Source organism: Papio anubis, unplaced genomic scaffold (genome assembly GCF_008728515.1).
Source record: "Papio anubis isolate 15944 unplaced genomic scaffold, Panubis1.0 scaffold15, whole genome shotgun sequence".
NCBI classification, from domain to species: domain Eukaryota; kingdom Metazoa; phylum Chordata; class Mammalia; order Primates; family Cercopithecidae; genus Papio; species Papio anubis.
Window position 1 is genome coordinate 11,943 of NW_022161469.1, and position 19,042 is coordinate 30,984.

Here is a 19,042-nt window from a genome sequence, read left to right on the forward strand (position 1 = left end):
GAAAAGTACTAACACTCATTTCAAATTTACCCCTTGGCCTCAGCAGGATACCAGCCAGAACTCAGCCATGTGTGGTGCCAAGTGGAGTTGAAAACTGCACAGTGTCTTCTTGTTCCAGCCCTTGAGGTTGCTAAGGTCAAGGGGTGGGCATGGGAACATGCCAGTCATAAGGTGATTCTCCATCAGCTCTACACCTCCCCTTCTATACTCTGCTATGTGGTGCCAGGTCTCAGCAGACCTCATTTCTGCTTTTCCAGCTGGCTTCTGGAAGGTTATGCCCATAGGGTCCATGAGGGGAACACCAGAAGGCAGGAGGAGGGAGAAGGGACTGGCTCCTGCCTGCTGGCTGTTTCTTTCAGCAGTGCCACAGCAATGACTCTTCATCACTCTGACAAAATCAGCTGGCTCCAGTCTCCAGCATTTTTTTTTTTTTTTGAGACAGAGTTTCACTCTGTTGCCCAGGCTGCAGTGCAGTGGTGTGCTTGGCTCACTACAACCTCCACCTCCCGGGTTCAAGAAATTCTCATGCCTCAGCCTCCTGAGTACATACAGGAGTATGGCAACATGCCCACTAACTTTTGTATTTTTAGTGGAGACTAGGTTTCACCATATTGTCCAGGCTGGTCTCGAACTCCTGACCTCAAGTGATCCACCCACTTCAACCTCCGAAAGTGCTGGGATTACAGCACAAATCTGACCCCAGACTCAGGGGCAATGCTCAGAGTTGTGTGAGTAGGCATTTCGGCTTCAAAAGAAGGGCTGGGCAACATGGTGAGAACCCCTCTCTACAAAAAATGCAAAAATTAGCTGGGCATGGTGGCATATATCTGTGGTCCCAGCTACTTGGGAGAGAGGCTGAGGTGGGAGGATACCTGGAACCTGGGAGGTGGAGGTTGCAGTGAGCTGAGATTGTGCCACTGCACTCCAGCCTGGGCAAAAGAGCGAGACCCTGTCTGAAATTTAAATAATAATAATAATAATTTATTACGTATTTTCAAGTAGCTAAATGAAAGGATTTTGAATGTTCTCAACACAAAGTAATAATAAATGTTTGAGGTGATGAATATGCTAATTATCCTGTTTTGATCACTACACATTGTATATATCCAAATATCACTATGTACCCCCATAAGTATGTATAATCATTATGTGTCAACTAAAATAGTTTTTTTTTTTTTTTTTTTTTTTTGAGACGGAGTCTCGCTGTGCTCCCAGGCTGGAGTGCAGTGGCGTGATCTCAGCTCACTGCAAGCTCCGCCTCCCGGGTTCACGCCATTCTCCCGCCTCAGCCTCCCAAGTAGCTGAGACTACAGGCGCCCGCCACCACGCCCGGCTAGTTTTTTGTATTTTTAGTAGAGACGGGGTTTCACCATGTTAGCCAGGATAGTCTCGATCTCCTGACCTCGTGATCCACCCGCCTCGGCCTCCCAAAGTGCTGGGATTACAGGCGTGAGCCACCGCGCCCGGCCTAAAATAGTTAAAAAATATATTAAAAGAGGGAAAGGCGGAACGCTTCCTGAGAGCAAGGACCTCCTTTGTCGAGGTCAGGGCTGTGTCTTCAGCAACAAAACACTATCTGGGACTCAGTAGATGCTTAAGAAATAGGGATCGATTGACAGAGCTCCCAAGAGTTCCACGAGGGTTCCCTAGGGCTCTCAGGTTCTTGTATGTCGGAGGGAGAGGTCTTCCCCTTAGTCTCCTCGGCTGGAAGGAGAGGGTGTGGGGCAACAACCGCCCCTTCCTCTATCTCCCTCGCCCCCTCCTTCCCCATGGCCCCCTCCCCCGTCCTTCTACCTTTCTCCTTCCCAGCCCTTCCCGGTTCTCCCTCGACCCTTCACGGCTCCTCTTCCCGTCGCCCCTCTTGCCTTCGCCACCTACCCCTGCACTTCCTCCCACTCTCGCCCCGCCCCTTCTTCCTCCCTTCCCCCGCCCTCCCCGCGCCCCTTGCGAGTGGCGCTGGCACCAGAGCGCAGGGGCCAGACGCCCGGCGCGGGAGGAGGATGGCGCTAGCGGTGCTGCGCTTGGCGCTGCTGCTCCTGGCAGTTACCTTCGCAGGTAGCGCTCGGAGCGGTCCTGGAGAGCGGGGACCTCTGGAGAAAAGCGGGAGAGGGAGTCACGCCGGCGGCGGCCCCTGCCCGGCTCTGGGAGGCCTCGGCGACGGTACCCGCGCGGCCGTTACGGGCGGTTCCCCAGAGGACCTGCCAGGTGGAGGAGCGCGAATTGGGGGGTGTGGTTAGTTCTTGCTTGGATTTCACTCCCAGCTCCAAGGACGCCTGCTATCTAGAGCGCTTTCTCTGTTAAAGTAGATTTTCAGGTGCCCAAGATGAGGAGTTGGGTTTTTATGTATGGCCCCACAGGAGGAGATGCGCAGGAATGAGGAATTGTGGATGCTTACGAGAAAGGGGCTTTAGTCCACACCTCTCTTAAAATGGAGTTAAAATGCTCACATCTTGCATTAAATTTTATATTTGTTACCCCGAGCTGCAAAGGAAAAGAATATCATGAACTATTAATTAAGGGTTACTTCCTTGGCCAGCTGCGGTGGCTTGGGCCGGTAGTCCCAGTTACTCCGGAGGCTGAGGCGGGAGGCTCGCTTGAGACCAGGAATTGAAGCTGCAGTGCGCTAGCGCGACTTTTATTCCGTAGCTTCAAAGTCCTTTCTCAACCAAACCTAATGGGAACAGAACCAAATGTTATTTCTGTGTGCTTGTGGGGAGAGGTGCCATAAAAAACTGAATATCCTTTCTGGAGGAAGTGGGCTGGGGACAGTTTAAAGAAGGTAGGATTTAGAGGGGAAAATAGAAGATGTGACCTGGATAAATCCCAAACTGGATTTTAAAACATTCTTATGAAGCTGGATGTGGTGACTCACGCCTCGAATTCCAGCACTTTGGGAGGCCTAGGCAGGAAGATCGCTTGAGCCCAGGAGGTCAAGACCAGCCTGGGCAACATAGCAAGATCTCATTAAAAAAAAAAAATCCTCATGAACAATACCTTACCTTGATCCCATACTGTAAAATGTCTATGCTTTCTTCTTACAGGCCCTCTGTTCCGTCGATTTTCAAAATATAAAACGGTAAGTAGGAAACCACTTGTACTATTTCTACCAATACAGTGAAGCCCAAAACCGTCTGGGAGGGAGGCTGGCTCTCAGGTCTGACCTGCCACTTTTGAAACCATTGAGGACTGCGTTTGAAACCAGGTTGTCACACAGCCCTTTTGATTCAGATAAAAGTGTAAATTTTAGTTGAAAACAGCCCAGTCTTTGTTTCTGTTAATATTTCCTTTAAAGATTCAAAAGGTCCTTAGAAAAATAGTTATGCCTTGTACTAGATATTTTATGTACTTTATCAAATTAAATTGTGAGGATGTAAAAGGAGACCAACCAAATGAGAACAAGCAAAGGCTGTGTTTTTCAGGGCTTGTTATAGCAAGAGAGTCAGCCACTGTCACCTGCATTTGAATAGGGACTCGAGTCAAAGAGAGGAGTGCGAAAACTATAGTGGAAAAAAGAAATGGCTTCAGGTATGGCCTGATTGGAGGCTGTTGGCACAGGGAAGCTGCAGGTGAGCTAGCTAGAAGCAGGACATTCTATGATATGGGTTAGGGGTGCGTATTTGGTTTTCTCTGGTTGTGCTAAGTTGGAATCAAGGACAGAAATTATGGAAGCTGTCAGTTAGTAATCAAGTCTTAACCATTTTGCGGCTGGGCATGGTGGCTGACACCTGTAATCCCAGCACTTTGGGAGGCCGAGGTGGGCAGATCACGAGGTCAGGACATCAAGACCATCCTGGCTAACATGGTGAAACCCCGTCTGTACTAAAAATGCAAAAAATTAGCCAGGCATCATGGCACGTGCCTGTAATCCCAGCTACTGGGGAGGCTGAGGCAGGAGAATCACTTGAACCCAGGAGGCAAAAGTTGCAGTGAGCTGAGATCACACCACTGCACTCTAGCCTGGATGACAGAGTGAGACTCCATCTCAAAAAAAAAAAAAAAGTCCTAGCCATTTTGGGCTGATTGTTAAAGGGGTTATTATCTGGCTTCCTGGGCTGTCACTAGAGATAGCAGTCTGATTTCCTTCAAGTCTGACTTATAGCCGGCTGGCCCCCTGGCTTGGTTATTCTAAATAATGATTTGAGTTCCTGGGCAGGATGCTGCAGGTTGTGGGTCAGAGTTCTGCTTTATATAAGGTCTAGTCATTGTCTGTTTATTTGGTCTCTCAATTCTCACAATGATGTTGTAAGATAGACATTATCTGACATATGAGGATGTTGACTTCAGTAGGTTAACTCTGAGCATTCAGCTCGGAGTAGACTTCTTCCAGGAAACCTTCCCACGCAATTCCCTTCCTCCAAAGTAGAGATGTAGATATATATATCCACACACACTTTCTCTCTGCTTACCTATACTGCATCATCATCACCATCATAACAATAAATACTTAGATACCTGCGTGCCATACCAGTGTTCTAAATGCTTCATATATAATAACTAATTTCATCTTTCACAGTACTGTGAGGTAGGGATCGTTATTTCATTATTATCCCGTTGGTCAAGGTCACATGGAAGTGGTGGAGCTATGCTTCTCATCCAGGCAGTCTGACTCCAGATCCAGTGCTTTTCTCTACCCCGTCACAGCATTAGATTGTAATTGCCTGTTTGCCTATGTCCTCCAGGAAACTATGCCTGTTGTCAGGTATAGTGTCTTATTTGCTATTTGGTGCTCAGTCTTCAGCATCTCATGGATGCCCAATAACACTGTTAGTCAGTGATTCGGTTTGCTTGGGTTTGGTTTTCTTTTAGAAAATGGGAGTTATGGTACCTTCGTTTTAAGGCTGGGATTAGGGTAAAGTGAGTGAATTCCTACATGTAGAATTTAAGAAGGCATTCACACTCAGGAGGCAATGCAAGTGCTGCAGGACCTGCTGTCTTTATTTATTTATTTTTTTTGAGACAGAGTCTTGCTTTGTCATCCAGGCTGGAGTGCAGTGGTGAGATCTCTGCTCACTGCAACCTCTGCCTCCTGGGTTCAAGTGATTCTCCTGCATCAGTCTACCAAGTAGCTGAGACTACAGGCATATGCCACCCCGTCTGGCTAATTTTTTTGTATTTTTAGTAGAGACGGGGTTTCACCATGTTGGCCAGACTGGCCTCGAACTCCTGACCTCACAGGATCCACCCACCTTGGCCTTCCAAAGTGTTGGGATTATAGGCATGAGCCACCGCTCCCGGCCTGGACCTGCTGTCTTTTGACAGGATTGTTAAAAGGATGACTCACACAAGAGATCTTTGGTTTGGCTGGCTTTTGTGCAGTGGTGTTTACAACTAATTGATCACAACCACAGATTTCTCTGTTCCTTTTTCATTCCACTGCTTCACTTGACCAGTCTTAAGAAAAAAGAGAGAGAGAGAGAGAGATTGATCTTTGGTTTTTCTTCCTTATTTCCATTGCCACTGCTCTAATTTAGGGCCCCCATTATCTCTCACCTAGATTAGCATAGTGGCTTTTCAATGGGTTTTCCCCAGCCTTTTGGTATCTTCACTTTCCAGTTCCTGCTACACACTGCTGCTCCAATTAGTCTCTAAAATCTTGACTGAATGTAGCATGTCTCTGTGCAGAATCTTCAAGGACTTCTCATTGCCCACAGAGAAAGTCTAACCTCATCAACGCAGCCTACTTTTCTACCTGTACCTTCTGGTGTTTTCTCATAGTATATCCTCCTCTATTGTTAGTGCTATACTTTTTTTTTTTTTTGAGATGGAGTTTCATTCTTGTTGCCAGGGTGGAGTGCAGTAGCACAATTTTGGCTCACTGTAACCTCCATCTCCTGAGTTCCAGCGATTCTCGTGTCTTAGCCTCCCAAGTAGCCGGGATTACAGGTGTGCAACACCATGCCTGGCTAATTTCTGTATCTTTAGTAGAGATTGGGTTTCACCATGTTGACTAGGCTGGTCTCAAACTCCTGACCTCAGGTCATTCCCCTCCCAAAGTGCTGGGATTACAGGCGTGAGCCACCGTGCCCAGCCTGATTACTGTAGTTTTATAGTAAGTTTCAAAATGAGAAAGTGTGAATCCTCCAACCTTTTTTTCTTATTCAAGAATGTTTTGGCTACTTGGAGTCCCTTATATTTCTATCTGAATTTTAAGATCAATTAGTCAGTTTCTGCTGCAAAAAAAGACAGCTAAGGCCGGGCGCGGTGGCTCAAGCCTGTAATCCCAGCACTTTGGGAGGCCGAGATGGGTGGATCACGAGGTCAGGAGATCGAGACCATCCTGGCTAACATGGTGAAACCCCGTCTCTACTAAAAAATACAAAAAAAAAAAAAAAACAAAACAACAAACTAGCCGGGCGAGGTTGCGGGCGCCTGTAGTCCCAGCTACTCGGGAGGCTGAGGCAGGAGAATGGCATGGACCCAGGAGGCGGAGCTTGCAGTAAGCTGAGATCCAGCCACTGCACTCCAGCCTGGGAGACAGAGCGAGACTCCGTCTCAAAAAAAAAAAAAAAAAAAAAAAAAAAGACAGCTAAGATTTTGATGGGGAGTCCATTGAACTTATATATCTATTTGGAGAGTATTGTCATCTTAAAAGTGTTAAATCTGCTGATCCATGAACATGGGATGTCTTTCTATGTATTTAGGCCTTTAATTTCTTTCAACAATGCTTTATAGTTTTCAGTATACATGTCTTACACTTTGTAAATATTTATTCTTAATTTTTTTTTTTTTTTGAGACAGTCTCACTCTGTTGCCCAGGCTGGATGCAATGGTGTGATCTCGGTTCACTGCAACCTCCGCCTCCTGGGTTCGAGTGATTTTCCTGCCTCAGCCTCCTGAGTAGCTGGGATTACAAGCACATGCCACCACTCCCAGCTAATTTTTGTATTTTTAGTAGAGACAGGGTTTCACCATGTTGGTCAGGCTGGTCTCAAACTCCTGACCTTGTGATCTGCCCGCCTTGGCCTCCCCAAGTGCTGGGATTACAGGAATGAGCCACCACGCCTGGCCTTTCTAGATGTTTTATTCTTTTTTTTTTTTTTTGAGACAGTGTCTCACTCTGTTACCCAGGCTGGAGTGCAGTGGAGCCATCTCGACTCACTGCAACCTCCGCCTCACAGGTTCAAGTGATTCTCCTGACTCAGCCTCCCAAGTGGCTGGATTACAGGCTCCCGCCACCATGCCCAGCTACTTTGTGTGTGTGTGTGTGTGTGTGTGTGTGTGTGTGTGTGTATATATATATATTTATTTTTTTTTTTGAGATGGAGTCTTACTCTGTCACCCAGGCTGGAGTGCAATGGTATGATCTCGGCTCACTGCAACCTCCACCTCCTGGGTTCAAGCGATTCTCCTGCCTCAGCCTCCTGAGTAGTTGGGATTACAGGCACCCACCACCATGCCCAGCTAATTTTTGTATTTTTAGTAAAGATGGGGTTTCACCAGGCTGGCCAGGCTGGTCTTGAATTCCTGACCTCGGGTATCTGCCCACCTCAGCCTCCCAAAGTGCTGGGATTACAGCTGTGAGCCACTGTGCCTGGCCTATATTTTTTTAGTAGAGACAGGGTTTCACCATGTTGGCCAGGCTGATCTTGAACTCCTAACCTCAGGTGATCCTCGGCCTCCCAAAGTGCTGGGATTAAGGGTGTGAGCCACCACACCTGGCCCTAGAGATGTTTTATTCTTTTTGATGCTATTGTAAGTGGAATTGTTTTCTTAGTTTTATTTTCAGATTGTTCATTGTTAGTGTATAGAAGTAAAATTGAGTTTTATATATTGATCTTGTATCTTTCAACCTTGTTGAACTTGCTTATTAGTCCTTTTTCTTTTTTCCAAGACTGAGTCTCGCTCTGTGGCTCATGCTAGAGTGCAATAGTATGATCATAACTTAATATAACCTTGAACTCCTGGGCTGCAGTGATCCTTCTTCCTCATCCTCCTGAGAAGCTAGGACTACACACACAGGTCACCACACATGGCTAATTTTTAATTTTTTGTAGAGATGGGGTCTTGCTATGTTGCCCAGGCTGGCCTTGAACTCCTGGCCTCAAGTCATCCTCCTACCTCAGCCTCCCAAAGTACATATAATTATATAAGCCACCATACCTGGCCTTGTTTATTAGTAATTATTGGGGGGGTGTGTGTGTGTGTGTATGTGTGTGTGTGTGTGTGTGTGTGAATTTCTTAGGAATTTCTATATAACAAGATTGTGTCATCTTTGTTGCTTGTTTGTTTTTTGAGACAGAGTCTTACTCTTTCGCCAGGCTGGAGGGCAGTGGTGCAATCTCAGCTCACTACAACCTCCGTTTCCCGGGTTCAAGCAATTCTCCTGCCTCAGCCTCTCAAGTAGCTGAGATTACAGGTGATTGCCACCACGCCTGGCAAATTTTTGTATTTTTAGTAGAGGCAGGGTTTCACCATGTTGGCCAGGCTCATCTCAAACTCCTAGCCTCAAGTGATCTGCCTGCCTCGGCCTCCCAAAGTGCTGGGATTACAGGCATGAGCCACTGTGCCCAGCCCTGTGTCATCTTTGAATAGAGATAGTTTTACTTCTTCCTTTCCCATCTGGGTGCATTTTATTTATTTTTCTTGGATAATTGTCCTGGCAAGAAACTTTGGTACAGTGTTGAATAGAAGAGGTGAAAATGGACATTCTTGTGTTTTTATTTCTGATTTTAGGGAAAAGCATTGAGTCCTTTACCACTGAGTAGAATGTTTGCTGTAGGTTATTTATGGATGCCTTTTATTTTATTTTTGTTTTTGTTTTTTCTATGGATGCCTTTTATAAGGTTGAGGAAGTTCTCTTCTGTTCCTAGTTCGTTGAGTACTGTGTTTTTTGTTTGTTTGTTTGTTTTTTGTTTGTTTGTTTTGAGACAGAGTTTCACTCTTGTGCCCTAGGCTGGAGTGCAATGGAGGGATCTTGGCTCACTGCAACCTCTGCCTGCTGTGTTCAAGCGATTCTCCTGTGTCAACCTTTTTTTTTTTTTTTTTTTAAATCATAAAAGAGTTTTGGAGATTCCTTTAAACTGTTAACTCCAATGCCAACCACTTCTCTTGCCACTGTGCCTTTGCTTGATCAATTTTATTTCTTTGCGGTAGACATTCTCCCAGCCTTCTATATTAAATTTTACCCATTCTTCAAGACCAGCATGTGTATTTCTTGATTGCCTTATTCCATCCTAAATTCCTTATAGTCAGGATCCAACTTTTCTTTGTCTTTGTGTCTGCCATAACATCTGTAAATGAGTGACTATACCAGTAAACGATATAAGAAACTTTCAGGAGGAAAGCTTTAGAGCAGCGGTCCCCAACCTTTTTGGGACCAGGGACCAGTTTGTGGAAGACAATTTTTCCATGCACTGAGGCATGGAGTGGGGTGGGCAGAGATGGTCTGGGATGAAACTCCGACCATCAGGCATTAGTTAGGAGTCTCTGCAGGGTGCGGTGGCTCACGCCTGTAATCCCAGCACTTTGGGAGGCCGAGGCCGGCAGATCACAAGGTCAGGAGTTTGAGACCATCCTGGCCAACATAGTGAAACCCAGTCTCTACTAAGAATACAAAAGTTAACTGGGCGTGGTGGTGGGTGCCTTTAATCCTACCCATTTGGGTGGCTGAGGCAGGAGAACTGCCTGAACTCGGGAGGCGGAAATTGCAGTGAGCCTAGATGGCATCACTGCACTCTAGCCTGGGCGACAGAATGAGACTTTGTCAAAAAAAAAAAAAAAGGGCCGGGTGCGGTGGTTCATGCCTGTAATCCCAGCACTTTGGGAGGCTGAGGCAGGTGGATCACCTGAGGTCAGAAGTTTGAGACCAGCCTGGCTAACATGGTGAAACTCCATTTCTACTAAAAATACAAAAAATTAGCTGGGCATGGTGACATGCGCCTGTAATACTAGCTGCTGGGGAGGCTGAGGCAGGAGAATTGCTTGAACCTGGGAGGCGGAAGTTGCAGTGAGCCGAAATGGCGCCATTGCACTCCAGCTTGGGCAACAAGAGCAAAACTCCATCTCGAAAAAAAAAAATAATAGCCTCATAAGGAGTGCACAACCTAGATTCCTCGCATGCCCATGTCACAATAGGGTTCGTACTCCTATGAGAATCTAATGCCATCGCTGACCTGACAGGAGGCGGAGCTCAGTTGATAATGCTCACTGGCCAGCCACTTCCCTCCTGCTAACAGGAGGCCCAGTTCCTAACAGGCCACGGACTGGTACCAGTTTGTGGCCTGATGGTTGGAAACCCCTGCTCTAGAGTATAAAGGTCAGAGAATTGCTTAAAATTTTAGCATATCCTTCTATAAGAATTATTTTTATTTTAATTTGTAATTTTTTTGAGACAGTTTTGCTCTTGTTGTTTAGGCTGGAGTGAAGTAGTGCAATCTCGGTTCACTGCAACCTCTGCCTCCCAGGTTCAAACGATTCTTCTGTCTGAGCCTCTCGAGTTGCTGGGATTACAGGCGTGTGCCACCATACCCGGCAAATTTTTGTATTTTTACTAGAGACGGGGTTTTACTATGTTGACCAGGCTGGTCTCAAACTCCTGACCTCAAGTGATCCACCTGCCTCAGCCTCCCTAAGTGCTGGGATTACAGACATGAGCCACCATGCTCCGCCCTTCTATAAGAATTAAAATGACATTAAGGAATAATAAATGTGCAGTGGCTCTCTTCCAGAGGGTGGAGAGGAAGTTTTGGGGCAATGTTTGCCCAGATTCAACTCTCTTCCTGTAGTTAGTATCTTGTGGGATGAAATTTGGAGCCTCCATAGATGATGAACCTGTTTTGAACATTTTTCCTTTGGCACAAATTTGCTTCAATTCTGAATCTCCTGCTTTCTTTAATGTTTTTGGTTAAATGTCAGTGCCTTAAAAGTTCAGATTGAGGCCGGGCGCGGTGGCTCAAGCCTGTAATCCCAGCACTTTGGGAGGCCGAGACGGGCGGATCACGAGGTCAGGAGATCAAGACCATCCTGGCTAACACAGTGAAACCTCGTCTCTACTAAAAATACAAAAACTTAGCCGGGCGAGGTGGCAGGCGCCTGTAGTCCCAGCTACTCGGGAGGCTGAGGCAGGAGAATGGCGTGAACCCGGGAGGCGGAGCTTGCAGTGAGCTGAGATCCGGCCACTGCACTCCAGCCTGGGTGACAGAGCGAGACTCCGTCTCAAAAAAAAAAAAAAAAAAAAAAAAAAGTTCAGATTGAAAGATTAGATTCCTGATTTTGTCTTGGCATTCAGGCAAGGGATTAAGGTGGAATTTAATAGAACATCCACATGGACATTGTAGTGAAGTGCAAATTATGAAGCTAGACAATAAAAAAGTAGGTATGGTGGCGTGTCTCAGACTTTCATTTAAAAATCAGCCAGATTGAAGCCTCTGAGGTCCTTTTAATTTTAATTTTTAAATTTTTTTTATTTTTTAGATGGGGTTTTGCTCTCATTGCTTAGGTTGGAGAGTTGGAGTGCAATGGCGTGATCTTGGCTCACCGCATCCTCTGCCTCCCAGGTTCATTTGATTCTCCTGCCTCAGTCTCGATCTCTTGAGTTCATGATCTGCCCACCTTGGCCTCCCAAAGTGCTGGGATTACAGGCATGCACCACCATGCCCAGTTAATTTTGTATTTTTTAGTAGAGATGGAGTTTCTCCATGTTGGTCAGACTGGTCTCGAACTCCCAACCTCGGGTGATCTGCCCACCTTGGCCTCCCAAAGTGTTGGGATTACAGGCATGAGCTACCACACCCGGCCGGGGTCCTTTTTTTACATAGTTTGTATTGAACCATCACACCAACATTGTATCTGATTTTAGCATTAGAAAATTTTTTTTTGCCAGTTGCAGTGGCTCACGCCTGTAATCCTTGCACTTTGGGAGGCCAAGGTGGGTGGATGACGTCAGAAGTTCGAGACCAGCCTGGCCAACATGGTGAAACCCTGTCTCTACTAAAAATACAAAAATTAGCTGGGCATGGAGGCACACTCCTGTAATCCCAGCTACTTGGGAGGCTGAGGCAGGAGAATCACTTGAACCCAGGAGGCGGAGGTTGCAGTGAGCTGAGATTGTGCCGTTGCACACCAGCCTGGGAGACAGGGTGAGACTCTGTCTCAAAAAAAATTTTTTTTCTGGAAAATAAAAATATTTTTATTGAATGATTCTAGGAAATCTAAGGAGATCTGGGACATTTTCTTCTCTGAACTATTTTATGAGTGTATCTCAAGTCATTCTTGAATTTCTCTGTCCCTTTCTTTTTTCCAGCCATTCTGCGCTCGGTATCAATTACCAGGATGTCCCAGGGACTTTAACCCTGTGTGTGGCACTGACATGATCACTTACCCCAATGAATGTACTCTGTGCATGAAAATCAGGTAACATGATTTTACAGCTGTAGACTAGCCAAGTATTCTTCATTTCTTTTTCTTTTTCTTTCTTTCTTTTTTTTTTGACAGAGTCTCGCTCTGTCACCCAGGCTGGAGTGCAGTGGTGCCGTCTTGGTTCACTGCAAACTCTGCCTCCTGGGTTCAAGCAATTCTCATGCCTCAGCCTCCAAAGTAGCTGGGATTATAGGCACCCGCCACCGCGCCTGGCTAATTTTTTATTTTTAGTAGAGACAGAGTTTCACCATGTTGGCCAGGCTGGTTTCGAACTCCTGATCTCAAGTGATCCACCCGCCTCGGTCTCCCAAAGTGCTGGGATTACAGGCGTGAGCCACCACGCCCAGACTCTTCATTTCTTTTGTTGAATTTTGATTACTTAGGAGGTAGTGACTATTTTCTTGGATGTAAGAATCAAAAGTGATAATGGTAGTTCTCAGTTTTCAGGGTGATGGTTAAAGAGATGCAAAATCCTCAGTGCATTTTTCAGATCAAGTTAAACAATGAGATGTGTGATTAGTCAACTATAGGCCAGGTAATCAAATTATGTTATTGCCCACTAATGTGAAATTTCCTAAAATTAAGAGTCTATTTAATAGTTAAACTCCGTGAAGTATTAAATTTTATTTTTAATTCAAAGGGCATGTGTAGGTGATCTGCACACCCTGTACTACTAGTCAGGAAGTGCGACTTACTGACTCTGCTTAGTAGAATGCTAAGTAATGATACTTGATATGCTTCATGTAGCACACTTGACCAGGTGACTGCAACTACTCCTTCAGGTATGCAGCTTTGTACGTAGCAGGGATTCATTATTTGACCTCAGTTGGTCTTCTCTGTTTCTTTTTTTTTTTTGAGACTGAGTCTCACTTATCGCCTGACTCACTTCAATCCCTGCCTCCCAGGTTCAAGCTATTCTCCTGCCTCAGCCTCCAGAGTAGCTGGGATTACAGGCATGCGTCATTACACCCAGCTAATTTTTTTTTTTTTTTTTTTTTTTTTTGAGATGGAATTTCGCTCTTGTTGCCCAGGCTGGAGTCCATTGGCAAGATCTTGGCTCACTACAACTTCCGCCTCCTGGGTTCAAGCGATTCTTCTGACTCAGCCTCCCAAGTAGCTGGGGTTACAGGCATGTGCCACCACACCTGGCTAATTTTTGTATTTTTAGTAGAGATGGGGATTCACCATGTTGGCCAGGCTGGTCTCGAACTCCTGACCTCCAGTGATCCGCCCACCTCGGCCTCCCAAAGTGCTGGGATTACAGGCATGAGCCACCATGCCCAGCTCTCTGAGTGATTCTTTGGGGTTAATGTCCTGTGCCCTAGGGTTAGGGAAAAAATGGCAGACTGGTGACTTCCACCCTCTTTGTTTCCTAGATTTAGCTTAAAAAATGATTAAGTAAGTGTAGCCATGGAAGGAATCTAATGTATATCTGTATGGGTCTTCTTAACACAAATAATGAGACAGTTTCAGTATGGTAGGTAATAAATGTGTTTCTATGATTGTTCAATTTGCAGGGAAAGTGGTCAAAATATTAAAATCTTCCGACGTGGACCCTGCTGATGGAGCAGTTTACAGAACAGAAGATGGAGAGACCACCTTCACTGGCAGACTAGATAAATTGCGTTTCCCCTTTTTCTCTTTTCCTGTATTTCTTTACATAAAATTTGTTAACACACATCTTCTGAGAGCAGGTATGGAAGACAGCCATGTGTAGTGATGGATAATTTAAAGAAAAAAAGAATCCTTGTTTCTTGGCTTTTGCTCCTAGAGTTAAGCTTGCTGCCCAGATAACTTGTGCATTGCTTTATTTAGTTGAAATAAAATCAGCATTGAATTCAGTTCCTACTGTGCTCTGTTGAAAATATCATTCTCATTGCAGAGGAGGTATCCTTTAAGAGTTTTTCAGCTGGGTCTGAAAATTAAATGGACATAAGACAGATCAACAGGAGGAAAGCATACAGACTTATTTAATACAAGTTTCACTTGGCATGGGAGCCTTCATAAAGAAATAAACACTTGGCCGGGCATGGTGGCTCACGCCTGTAATCCCAGCACTTTGGGAGGCCGAGGCGGGCAGATCATGAACTCAAGATATCGAGACCATCCTGGCCAACATGGTGAAACCCTGTCTCTACTAAAAATACAAAAATTAGCTGGACATGGTGGCACGTGCCTGTAGTCCCAGCTACTTGGGAGGCTGAGGCAGGAGAATCGCTTGAACCTGGGAGGCAAGGGTTGCAGTGAGCTGAAATCGCACCACTGCACTCCAGCCTGGGCAACAGAGCGAGACTCCATCTCGAAAGAAAGAAAAAGAAATAAACACTCAAAGACACAGAGTTGAACACTATATGCTGAATTAGACAAGGAGTTGTGAATTATGAAAGTGTGACACGGCAGAGGGGCTTGGGCTGAGTTAATTGGGTGGAGAAGTGGCTGGGAGGATAAGGATTAGTCTAACAAGGTGGGTTTGTACACGTTTCCCTTGACTTCAATTTCCAATTTCCCCCCGTCCTTGATGATAAGAATGTTACTTTACTTCTGGCATAGAGAGGACGTCTTTCACAGGGGAATTTTATCTCCTGCTTTTAAGAAATAGAAGGAAAGTCAGAATGATCTTGCATCTGTTGTTTTTCAAGTGCTTTTAGCTCAAAATAGTTAATATGCCAGGGCAGCATATATTGGGTTGGCATATTCTTATCTCCTTCATCACTCAGCGGCCTCACATGGCCCTGTTCCTCTCAGGCATGGATGGATTTCAGTAGGTGTGAAGTGGAGTTATTGTTGAGAGGGCAAGATCTATCCTAACTCCTTCTTTCCCTAATTCTTGGATAATTACTTTATATGTAGTTGGTACAGTGTTCTGCACACGGCCAATAATTGTAAGGTACTTGTAAGGCCAATAATGGTGCTAACATTAACCCAAACTCATAGAGTTAAAGAATCATGGAGGTACAAATATTTATTAGATTCAAAATTTCCTTTCAATACAGTTTCATTCTGAGTTCACGCAGGAGTTTGGCTTTTTCTTCCTTTTAGAGCAGTGGTTCTCAATCCAGGGTGATTTTCAAGGGGACATTTGGCAGTATGTTTGGAGGCATGTTTGGTATAACAGCTGAGGTATGGGGTGCTACCCAGGGATGCTTCTAAACATCCTACATTGCCATAGGTCAGCCCCCAACGGCAAGGAATTTTCCAGTCCAAATGTCAGTAGTGCTAAGGTTGAGACACCCTGTTTTAGAGTTTGATACAGCCTAAACATTTTATAACAATAATATAAGGGAACAGGCATTTAGAATGATAGCATTTTCCAGGTAGAGAAATTTGAGTCATAAGGCCTGGGTTTAAATATGTTCCAGCACCAGGAAATTGTGAGACACGTGGCAAGAGGTAGCTGGGAGAGTGGTATAGTGGGGAGAACCTGGCTTTTGGAGGTGAGCTAAATCTGAGTTCATTCTGATTCCAACACTTGTGTTTCAGTTTTCGTATCTGGAAATGGAGTTGATGTTTAGCTCCTGGAGCTGTGGTGAGGAAACTGTTTAGCATAGTGCTTGGCATATAGAAGCCACTGAAATAGGTACTACTATTGTTTCAGACACCCCTCCTAGAGAGGAGAAAACAGGCCCACAAAGGCAAACACATTTGCCTAAGGTGATAGAACACATTTAAAACTAAGCCTGGGCCTGCGTGGTGGCTCTTGCCTATAATCTCATCACTTTGGGAGGCCAAGGCGGGCAGATAACGAGGTCAGGAGTTTGAGACCGGTCTGGCCAATATGGTGAAACCCTGTCTCTACTAAAAATACAAAAATTAGTTGGGCGTGGTGGCACGTGCCTATAACCCCAGCTACTCAGGAGGCTGAGGCAGGAGAATCACTTGAACCTGGGAGGTGGAGGTTGCAGTGAGCTGAGATCGCACCACTACACTCCAGCCTGCATTGACAGAGCAAGACTTCATCTTGAAAAAAAAAAAATCATATATGCTTTTTGGAAAATTAAAAAGAAAAATACGCACTGGGTGCAGTGGCTCATCCCTGTAATGCCAGCACTTTGGGAGACTGAGGCAAGAGGATCACTTGAGGCCAGAAGTTCAAGACCAGCCTGGACAACATAGAAGACCCCATCTCTATTAAATAAATAAATAAATGGAAAAAAAAAGATGCAGAATTATATAAAAATAGAGTGAGAGTCTTGCCCATCCTAGCCTCCAGAGGCACCCAAAACTGTTTTGAAATGTCTTTTCTCTCTAAGTACACATGTATACAAAATTACACATGTGCACACACAAACTGTCCTGTAAACTTGCTTTTACTCTTAAATATTGGGTTTGTTTTCATATCGATATATATTGTTTCTTCTTTTTAAAAAAATTATTTTTTTTGAGACGGAGTTTTGCTCTGTTGCCCAAGCTGCAGTGCAGTGGCACAATCTCTGCTCACTGCAACCTCTGCCTCCCGGGTTCAAGCGATTCTCCTGCCTCAGCCTCTGGAGTAGCTGGGCTTATAGGCATGCCACCACTACACCTGGCTAATTTTTGTATTTTTAGTAGAGGTAAGGTTTCACCATGTTGGCCAGGCTGGTCTGGAACTCCTGACCTCAAGGGATCTGCCTCATTGGCCTCCCAAAGTGCTGGGATTTCAGGCGTGAGCCACCATGCCCAGCCTGTTTCTTCTTTAAAACAGCTACACAGTATCCTGTTATTGTGCCATAATTTATGCAGTCTCTGTTGACCTATATCTGGATTATTTATTAGGATTCTCTTGATTGAAAGTGGGAAATCCCAACTCGAACTAGCCTAAGCTAAAAGGGGACTTAATTACCGCCTTGGTGTAGTGAAGTGACTAAGCACATTGGTTCAAAGCCAGATGTCTGCATTCACTGACCAAGTTACTGCTTAACTCAGTTTCCTCATTTATAAAGTGAGGAAGATAATAGTATCACTTAAGATAATGCATGTAAGGTGTTCAGGACACTTGAAATGTTGGCTGTATTATAGAAAACTATACCTTTTTTTCAAAAACGGCTTGCTTTTTTGACTTAGTATTTCACTGATATTTTTCCAAATCTATACATGTAGATCTACATCACTGAAAACACTTGCATAGTATTCCGTTATATAGACATACCATAATTTGTTTATTCAATCTCATCCTGATGGACACTTACGTTATTTCTCGTTTATCAGTATCACAAATAATGCTAAAATTATGTCTTTCATTTTTATTTATTTATTTATAAATTTCTGTTTATTTTTTGAGGTGAAGTTTTGCTCGTGTTGCCCAGGCTGGAGTGCAGTGGCGCGATCAAAGCTCACTGCAACCTCCGGCTCCTGGGTTCAAGTGATTCTCCTGCCTCAGCCTCCTGAGTAGCTAGGATTACAGGCGTGCACCATGGTGCCCAGCTAATGCTTTGTGTTTTTAGTAGAGATGGGGTTTCATCATGTTGGCCACGCTGGTCTTGAACTCCTGACCTCAGATGATTCACCCGCCTCGGCCTCCCAAAGTGTAGTGATTACAGGTGTGAGCCACTGCGCCTGGCCTATTTATTTTTTAAAAAGTGAAAAATTTTCTTTTAGTAGAGATGGGTCTCACTGTTGCCCAGGCTGGAGTGCAGTAGCTGTTCACAGGCGAGATCCTGCTACTCATCAGCACTGGGATTTTGACCTGCCCTGTTTCTGACCTAGGCCGGTTCACCCCTTCTTAGGCAACCTGGTGGTCCCCTGCTCCCAGGAGGTCACCATATTGATGCCAAACTTAGTGTGGACACCCATAGGCATAGCGCATTACAGCCCAGAACTCCTGGACCCAAAATGATCCTCCCACCTCAGCCTCGTGAGAAGCTGGGACTACAGACATGTGACACCACGCCTGGCTAAACTTATGTCTTTGTACTCATGCCCTTCCTTATTTGTGCACGTTCTGTAGGACAAATTCATAAGATTGGCATTACTTGGTCAGAAGATACACAAATTTAAAATATTGAAAGAAATTGCAAAACATTTTTGAAAAGGGTGTACCTATCTACATCCTCTGTGACAAATGAGTGCCTGGTTCTTCTTTCTACTACCATTGAGTTAGAGAAGTAGTGCTGTCCCGAATCTACTCAGACTTGTTCTGCAAACTCAGTTTGCATCCATTCTTTTTTTTTTTTTTTTTTTCAAGACAGAATCTCTCTGTGTCGGCCAGGCTGGAGTGCAGTGGTGCCATCTTGGCTCAGTGCAACCTCCGTCACCCAGGCTTAAGCAATTGTCCTGCCTCAGCCTCTGGAGTAGATGGGATTACAGGTATGTGGCACCATGCCTGGCTAATTTTTGAATTTTTAGTAGAGACGGGGTTTCACCATGTTGGCCAGGTTCGTCTCGAACTGCTGACCTCAGGTGATCCACCCGCATCAGCCTCCCAAAGTAGTGGGATTACAGGTGTGAGCGACTGCACCTGGCCAGCATTCATTCTTTATTGAAGAATTATTTTTTCCCCCTTAATGTTCTTCTTCTTACTTTTTTTTTTTTTTTTTTTTTTGAGACGGAGTCTCGCTCCAGGCTGGAGTGCAGTGGCGTGATCTCGGCTCACTGCAACATCTGCCTCCTGGGTTCAAGTGATTCTCTTGCCTCAGCCTCTGGAATAGCTGGGATTACAGGTGCACACCACTGTGCCCAGCTAGTTTTTATATTTTTAGTGGAGATGAGG

At 45.1% G+C, this 19,042-nt stretch overlaps 1 protein-coding gene across 3 annotated transcripts; it reads left to right on the top strand.

The window, feature by feature from the left end:
- The first annotated feature begins 1,913 nt into the window (after positions 1-1,913).
- On the top strand, positions 1,914-14,198 carry LOC101007785 (serine peptidase inhibitor Kazal type 2). 3 transcript variants are annotated; one of them, XM_031661425.1, is made up of 4 exons: positions 1,925-2,055; positions 3,042-3,076; positions 12,242-12,351; positions 13,875-14,198. In XM_031661425.1, exons 1-4 carry the CDS (start codon positions 2,001-2,003, stop codon positions 13,918-13,920), a joined length of 246 nt encoding a protein of 81 aa, XP_031517285.1. In that variant the 5' UTR covers positions 1,925-2,000; the 3' UTR covers positions 13,921-14,198. The 3 variants fall into 3 exon arrangements, 2 of the variants coding, with proteins under 2 accessions (XP_003898900.1, XP_031517285.1); XR_004181296.1 differs by lacking the exons at positions 1,925-2,055; positions 13,875-14,198 and adding an exon at positions 2,228-2,314 and having other exon boundaries at positions 12,242-12,296; XM_003898851.5 differs by lacking the exons at positions 3,042-3,076; positions 12,242-12,351 and having other exon boundaries at positions 1,914-2,205; positions 13,875-14,074.
- Positions 14,199-19,042: the final 4,844 nt, after the last annotated feature.